The sequence below is a fragment of the Peromyscus leucopus genome, chromosome 7 (assembly GCF_004664715.2).
Source record: "Peromyscus leucopus breed LL Stock chromosome 7, UCI_PerLeu_2.1, whole genome shotgun sequence".
NCBI lineage: Eukaryota > Metazoa > Chordata > Mammalia > Rodentia > Cricetidae > Peromyscus > Peromyscus leucopus.
Genome location: NC_051069.1, coordinates 35,475,342 through 35,483,577, shown reverse-complemented (window position 1 = coordinate 35,483,577; position 8,236 = coordinate 35,475,342). Strand labels below are relative to the sequence as shown.

Below are 8,236 nucleotides of genomic sequence, written 5' to 3'. Positions count from 1 at the left end.
AATAAGACCAAGTCCTGCCTTTAGGTAACAAAATCTACACGAGGAGAGAAGATTTTTCTATTGCTGTGAGACACCATGACCAGGGCAACTTACAGAAGAAAACATTTAATTGGGGCTTGCTTATAGCTTCAGAGGGTTGGTCCATGACCATCATGGCAGGGAGAATGGCAGCAGGCAGGCGTGGTGCTGGAGAAGTAGCTGAGAGCTACATCCTGATTTGCAGGCAGCAGGCAGAGAGAGGTGGCAGGGGTGGTGGTGGGGGGGAGAGGAGGAAAATGGCTTGGCAAGAACTTTTGAAACCTCAAAGCCCACTCCCAGTGACACACCTCCAGCAAGGCTACATCTCCTAATCTTTGCCAAACAGTTCAACTAATTGATGACTAAACATTCAAATAAACACGCCTGTGGGGCCATCTCCTTCAGACCACCACAGAGGGAAACATTGAACAAATTATTACAGGAAGTGACTTGATGGAGCTATGGAGAGAGAGGAGGAAGTCAGTCTAAACTAGGCTTTTTAAAAAATATAATTTATTTTTATTTTATGGTCATTGGTGTTTTGCCTGCATGTATGTCTGTGTGAGGGTGTCAGAAGCCCTGGAACTTGATTTACAGACAGGTTAGAGCTGCCATGTGGGTGCTGGGAATTGAACCTGGGTCCTCTTGAAGAACAGTCAGTGCTCTTAACCACTGAGTCACTTTCCAGACTTTTTATAAACCTTCATTTCATTTAATATTTTTTCTTTGTTACTAGCTCCACCTAAAACTTCTTTGTATCTCTTGAGACACTGTATTTTCCATTTTACTTAGCTGACCACTTGCCTTATTCAGTCAACTGTAGAACTTATGAGAGGTTCTTTAGGGGTCTTTCATTGCTGCTGTATCTCAACCATTGCGTAGCTCTTGACACATAGTAGGTGCTCAGTCAATTCTAATTCATCTGCAATGGATTTGATTTTCTGCTTTTGCACTACCAGTTCTTGGGTTTGAGTCCTTGACAGCACTAAACCAGGGCCTCGTACGTGGTAGGTTTTTACTGAGTACTGACTGAGTTAATCCCGTCGCTGTCTGTATTTGCATCCCAGCTCCTCTCATCGACTTCCTCTAACGTGGAGCTCACAGACAGCAGCTTAGGCTGGTCACTGGGCAGCATGAACAGATGGAATGAATCGGGCAGGTGAAAGAACAAAGCGGGGAACGACTTGTATCCCCCTTTCTGCTGGGTTTCTCAGCACTTACATGTCCACGTCTTTATTGCTTTAGCCATGGAGTTGGTCATAAAATAACCCAGAAAAAAAAATACACCTCGCCTCTCCCTCCTGGCTGCTTGCCTTAAGTGAGTAGCTAGACAAGAGGACCGGCAGGCACAGGGATGGAAAATGGGCCTGGTGGTTTTTTGTACCACTTACCTGCTGAGGAGGACGAGTAGTCCTGGATTCTAAGTGCCTGAGGGTCTAGGGTACCTCAAAACCTGCTTCGAGTCTTGGCTCCCTGATTACGTCAGTGGATTATTTATATTCCGACTGGAACACAGTTGTTCCCATTTGCCTTCATGCCAGGCTGAGAGCTCTGTCTCCTCCTTATGGGAAAAATATTTGGGCCACTGAAAAAACAAACAAACAAACAAACAAACAAACAAACCGGAGAGCAATCAAGAGAAACTGTCACTCACTCATGCTGTAGTCCTGCCCCCTCCTCCAAAAAAAAAAAAAAAAAAGATTCTCCTTAGGGGAGCTTTGGAAGCTATGCTTCATCTTGGGCTGCATCTTGTCTCTGCCTCTCATCTTACTCTGCTTCTGAAGGTCTTAGAAAGGGGCCCAGGGCTGGCTCATGTCCCCTGCTCTCACCTAGACTGATCTAACAGCCCCGATTTGTATTCCTTTGCTTTTCTCATGACTTTCCCTGTGACTGTTTCTCTGCCCAGGAAACTTGGGCCATGGAGATTTCACTTACATGTCAGCAGTGTGCTGGCTCTTTGGCCGTTACCTGTATGATACTCTGCAGTATCCCATTGGGCTGGTCTCCTCCACTTGGGGTGGGACACCCATTGAAGTCTGGTCATCTAGAAGGTCACTGGAAGCCTGTGGAGTCCCTAATACAAGGAATGAAAGATTTCTTCGGCCCAAGATAAAACCCATGAGGAGCGAGTGTAAGAGTGAGGGGTCCTTGTGTCCTTTGGGGAGGTAAGTGTGCACTGAATGTCTACACCGGTCCTGAGTGTGTGGAGTTTATCCATGCACAGGGCATGTGCCGTTATCGTGAGCACTGTAGTCATCTGGGTACATGCCAAGAGGGGTTATGACCATTTAACTCAGTAACAGCAATAGCTATGTGCTTGCTGACTGCTTTCTATGGAGGGTTCTGTACGGGGCTCTTACATGCACTAGTTCATCTGAAGTGTCCATACTGCCGATGTTGCACAGATAAAGACACTGAGTCTCACAGAGGATCAATCATGGGCTTGTGGGCAGGACTAGTAAGGACGCTGATCTGGCTGCAGCGCCTGGGTTCCTGCTGGCCACCATGCTGTCGTGCCTCAAGAGCAAACAGCCAGACACGAAGGAATGTATAAATATGTATTTAAAGATATATTAGTGTGCGGAGTATGAAAGCCTGCTTGGGAAAAGCTGGGTGGGAAGAATATTTGGTGAGAGAAAGACCTAGTTAGTTCAAAACAAAACAAAACAAACTAAAAAACACAAAAATAAAACTGTATGCAAATGAAGATGAATGGTATGTGCCCCACTTTTGGGAGCACGGTCTCATTCACTCCAGGTAGGCTTCTGGGAGGAGGAGAGCATTGCTTAGTACGATTGGGATATCTGGATACAGGCTTGCCTGGGTGTGGGTGGGGTGGAGACATTAAGGTTGGACAAAAAGAATGGCCGTTAGTAGAGTAGGAGGGAGAGGCTTACCTAGCATGTGGTGGGGTTCAAAGCCAGCGCCTTCAGATCTCTGAGGAGTGGGAGCGAGAACTCCAGCAGTGTGGAAAAGTGGGGATTCTCACAGAAGCTACTGCAAAGTCAGATGCAGATATGTGTTCCACCGAGAAATTTGGGACCATATCCAAAGTTAAAAAAAAATTCTTTTTGACTCAGTAATGCTGTTGCTGGGAGTTTATCTTGCAAAAAGAATTAAGCGTACGTATATACATTGGGTTAGCTATATGGAAGATAATCATGGCATTACTCACAAAAGCAAAACAAGCTAGTCTAAGCACCTTGTCTACTGAGTAGTGGTTAGCTGAATTTATTGCCTGCAAACCAGCCCTCCCTCTGGCTTTAATGGCCTGATCTGGAAATCTGCAAGGCTCACTGTGGACTCACACAGAACTGACTCAGAAGAGCCTGGAGGTAGAATTCCAAAATGTCCCCATGTTTTCAAGCGAAATGCAATGGAATGTGCTGTTTTCATCCGAGGTTTGTCCAAGTGAACGTGGGTAGGCTGATCTGGTGACCATGCTCATCTTGCCCATTTCAGGTTTGTTCCACCTCATTTTGTGGCTGGACCTGTAAAGCACTCCGTCCTCTGGAATGCCATGATCCATCCACTGCAGAACATGACTTTGAAAGGGGTGGTGTGGTACCAGGGTGAGCTTACCCTTTCTCCATTGTGTCAGTTAGCTTTTGCTGTGTAACAAAATGCCCCAAGAAGTTAATGGCTTCAAAGCCCAGCAAGTTTATATTTTTGTTTAGCTCTCTTTTCTCTGGGTTAACAGGGTGGTTCTGTCTGTGCTGCTTCAGCTAGTTTTATCTGGGATCTCTTATTTGCCTTGGCTACCTTTTAAGTTATCCGGTGGCCAGAAGACCTAGGATGGCCTGTCTCTCATAACCATTGATTGGGGACTGTGTGCTGGGCATCATTTTTCTCAGGTGGCCTGTTTTTAGCAGATTAGCTCACACTTGCAGTTCATTTCCATTATGGTCCTAGAGTTCCAGAAAGAGAGAGGGAGAGCCTCGCCCAAAGCCCCTGGCCACAGCAAGTGATGATGCCAGTCTTGAGGCCACTACCTCAGGGCATGGAAGGGGGAAAAGAAGAATGTAAGGCTTTTTAAAAATCACCAAACTCCTCACAATTTTTTTAGGGGAGGCCAATGCGAATTATAACAGAGACCTGTATTCGTGCATGTTCCCTGCGCTCATTGAAGACTGGCGCCAGAACTTCCACTACGGCTCTCAGGGGCAGACGGAGCGTTTCTTCCCATTTGGATTTGTCCAGGTCTGTGTTCAGAGGAAGGGTGTTTATGGGCATGTGTGGAGGGTGTGTGCTATGCAGAGCGCTGTCCAGGGATTCGCATACCCACTTTTACCTTCACAGCGTGCTAGCGCCTAGCTGTATATAACCCTTCATTCATGTGAATTTCCCGAGGAGGTGATTAAATCTTTAAAAATGTTAATAAACAACTAGTATTTCTTATTATAAAAGCACTCCAGTTTCACTGGAAAAAATTTAAAAGCTGAAACAAACTCCAAAACAAAAACCAAACCAAAAAAAAAAAAAAAAAAAATCCCAACTACCACCACTACCATAAAGCTAAAATGATTGAGAAGCCAAGAAAAAGAAAAGTATATTTCTATTTGTGTACAGTTGTTGTTTCTCTTCATAGCTTATTGTAAGCATTTTCATGCCAATAAATAATATTCTTCAACATGATTTGTCATGATTACAGACAGAGTAGTCTGAAATATGACTGCATTGTGGCGTATTTACGTGAGTTCTTAATGGATAGGGACTGGGTGGTTTCTCTTACTTTGCTCTTAAAGGCTGTGTTATTTTCCTGAAAGCCAGATTCCTTGTAGCATAATTATTGCCATAAATAAGATAAACTCCCAGAAATGAAACAGCTGGGTCAAAAGATATATCCCACCAAAGGCTTGGTTCACATCCCTATTTCTTGTTAAAATTATGAACTTGTGTAAATGTGTACTTTTAGCAACTATGTGAGAATGTGGACTGTCCCACGCTGAGCAGGGTTGTGCATTTCCCCGCTGGCTAAGGCTGGCTCTGCTGCCTCACTAGACCTGCTCACACACTGGTCAACCAACCAATCACGTTAACTTCCCCACTCTCTCCCTGACTTGCTATTATCCCTTATACCCATATTCTCTGTCTTCCAAACATCATGCACACTCTCTGTTTGACACAACTTTCTTTTTCATATGTTCCTAGTGTGGTCTTAGCCTGGATTTTAGGAAAGTATTTGTGACTATTTGAGTCTGGGTTAGATGCCATGTAGTTGTATAGGTGGCTATGGGTTTTGGGGGGTCAGTTTTGTATTTCTAGTATGTAGTTGGTTGGCACCCTTTAAATAATGGCTTACTACATAAAATGAAAACATTGTCAAGAGAAGAAGCCGTGCTTTCGGTTAGAGGAAGCTGGTCAGAAATATTCTGTTTTCATCCTTAGATTAAAGGAATACCATATGGGTCAAGTTCAAAAGTATGTTCACGACCTATCTAATGCCTAGACTTTTGAGCAGAGGTAGTTCTGGTTTTCATGAACTAGGAAATTACACAGTTAAGGTGTTATGAAAAGAAGGGCCAGCCATCAATGGAGTAGCCACTGTCATGGTTCAGACATCACCTTGTGAACCATAGATACTTATATCTCATTATTCTTCCATCTCTTGTGTCTTGTCTTCTTTTATCCTACCTGTCCTTAAGAGGCCTTCTGTGTATGTGTGTTTGTGTGGTGTGTGTATATGTGTATTCCACAGTGTGTGTATGGAGGTCAGAGGATGAGCACCAGTCTTCACCTTCTACCTTGATTAAGACAGGCTCCTGTTGCTTACTGCTGTATATGCCGGGCGAGCTGGTCCACAAGCTTCTGGGGGGGCCTCTCTGCTCTCTGCTTCCCCTCTTGTTGTGGAAATGCTGGAGTCACAGGTGTGTGCTGCTGAGCCTGGCTTTGTGTAGGTTACGTGGATCTGAACGCAGGTATTCATGCTTACATATCATGTGCTTTACCCACAGAGCCCATTCCCCAGACACCATACCCTGTTTTTGAGAAAAGGTCTTTATTGACTTTCTTTCACCTAACATGGCTTAATGATTATTTTCTTTTTTTATGTTTGTATCCAGTTCTGTATTACTGCTTCTCTCTCAGCCTGTGTGCTTGGTTATTTGGAGGTGACTAACTCTAATTCAAATAAAAAATATGCACTGGATACTTAGAAACATGGCACCTGGTCTTTTCTCTTAAATTTTTGTTTATAGAAGTCCCTTACTTTTTAGCCTTAACTTTATCATCAACAAAAATGTGCTGATTCTTTGTAATATTATCATATGTATTTCTGTAAGTATGTGACCTCAAAGGGAAATGCTGAACATGACAACCCAACACAGTGGTTTAGGGCCTGGGTCTGGAGTTAGACATCTGGGATTCCAACTCGCGCCATGACACTCCTTGAGCTGTGTGCTTTTGAACAATTTGCCAGACATCTTTCTTATTTTAAGTAGTGCATAACTTAATCTGTATGAAAACATGCTGGATGTTAGCATTTATTATTTTTGCAAAGTCAGGACATCATAGCTGTCTTGTTATGAGAGTTGAAGTATGGAGTTTGAAGTACGCCATGGTGAAGAGCACAGTTAGGGATACAGGACTGGAGCCCTGTGGAAGAGACCAGAGCTGGTGGGGTACTTGAGTTACTGGTAGAGGTGTCTGGAAGCAGGAAAGAAAGAAGATCTGGAGGTTGGGCGTTTAAAAGGGACCTTAGAGGAACAGATTGAAAACTCCCCTGTCACTTGTAACATCTTCGGAATGTGACCAGTTTTGTGGGTTTTTGTTTGGCAGTTTTATGTCTTCATTAACCTCCGTATTTGTAAGAAGCACCACGGGAGACTGAACCACGCTCCACTGTTCTTCAGATTAGGAAAACACAGCGGTGCATTTGGGTGTGGAGTATGCTGGTGCCCCCACGTGGCCAGGGTGCAGTAGTGCGGTCCATGAAACTGGACCGTTGAAGGAATTCCCAGCCATTTTGAGGAAAGGCCCTTGGCTGGAAGGGCTGACTGTAGCAGGTCTGCCTGTTGAACTTTAAGGCTGTTTCCAGGGGCTTTGCTGCTATTATGATACTGGCTGGTGAATATGGTTCCATTTGCAGCCCTTGCATTGAAAGAAGTTGGATGACTCATTAGGGTGTGTGTGTGTGTGTGTGTGTGTGTGTGTGTGTGTGTGTGTGTGTGTATAGGTACATGTATATGCATGTGGGAGGCCAGAGGACAGCCTTGGGAATGGCTCCTCATGTGCCATCCATCACTTTTTGAGATGAAGTCTCTCATAGCCTGGAACCCTGTCTGTGTTTCCACGGTGGGGGCTTGTGTGTTCTGGTGATCACACTTTCCATGCAGGTCCTTCATTGGCTGAGCTGTCTCTCCAGCCTTATTCTTTACATTTTTATGAGATTCTGCTGCAAAGCACGGGGCATCATTTCCTATGTTAAGACAGATTTGCATAGCAGAATCCTAACAAGAGAACTGGAATGTTCCTTTAATTTTGTGCCAGTCAGGCTCTTGTCACGGTTTCAACCTTTCTGTTTTTTCTGATGTTGTGCTCATCACTCATGAAGCAGAAAACATCCTTAAAGTTTCATCTGGGCATGTGTATAGGAATGATGTCAGGTTTTTTGTTTTTGTTTTTTCTGATGAGTAGGACTGGGTGGAACAGTCTGTGAGGAATGCAGCTTCTCTGGTGGGGTCAGGCATTTTGAAATAGTCAGACGGCAGTTTGGATGCTGGCCAGACTGTGGCCTGACTTACTGTTAGATCATCGTTTGTGAGAATGAGAGTAGGCTGATGTCTTGCATTGGCTGAGAATAAGATGCTGTCTAAATCATCAGAAAATGCCAGAAAACTCAGAAAGAACAAACCAGCAGGAACACATGTGTCACAGTGGTGCTAAGGCATTTTCTTCCTTTTTCTGTGATCTTTTATTGCTGTATCGTAGTTATATGTAATGGTAGGTTTTACTAAGACATTTTCTTCATGTATATAAGCAATTTGGTTATATTCACCCCATTACTCTCTTTTGTCCCCCTCCTTCTCCTGCTAATCTTCCTCCTTTTTCCAGGTAGCTCCTCTTCTCCGTGTGTGTGTGTGTGTGTGTGTGTGTGTGTCCCCGTCCCATTGTAGGATCATGGGTGAAGGTTTGTTAACAGGAACATAGATACCTTACCAGTAGCTACATCACTGGAGGAAATGTTTCTCCCTCTCTCATCAATCATTAGCTGCATACA

At 44.2% G+C, this 8,236-nt stretch overlaps 1 protein-coding gene across 1 annotated transcript in view; it reads left to right on the top strand.

Moving 5' to 3' along the window:
* Positions 1-8,236, top strand: part of Siae (sialic acid acetylesterase) — a 38,133-nt gene that overhangs the window by 20,134 nt on the left and 9,763 nt on the right. Inside the window, exons 5-7 of the mRNA XM_028859473.2 lie at positions 1,925-2,183; positions 3,481-3,590; positions 4,085-4,218. Coding sequence (XP_028715306.1) covers positions 1,925-2,183; positions 3,481-3,590; positions 4,085-4,218 — 503 coding nt within the window. The remainder of the gene's footprint in view (positions 1-1,924; positions 2,184-3,480; positions 3,591-4,084; positions 4,219-8,236) is intronic.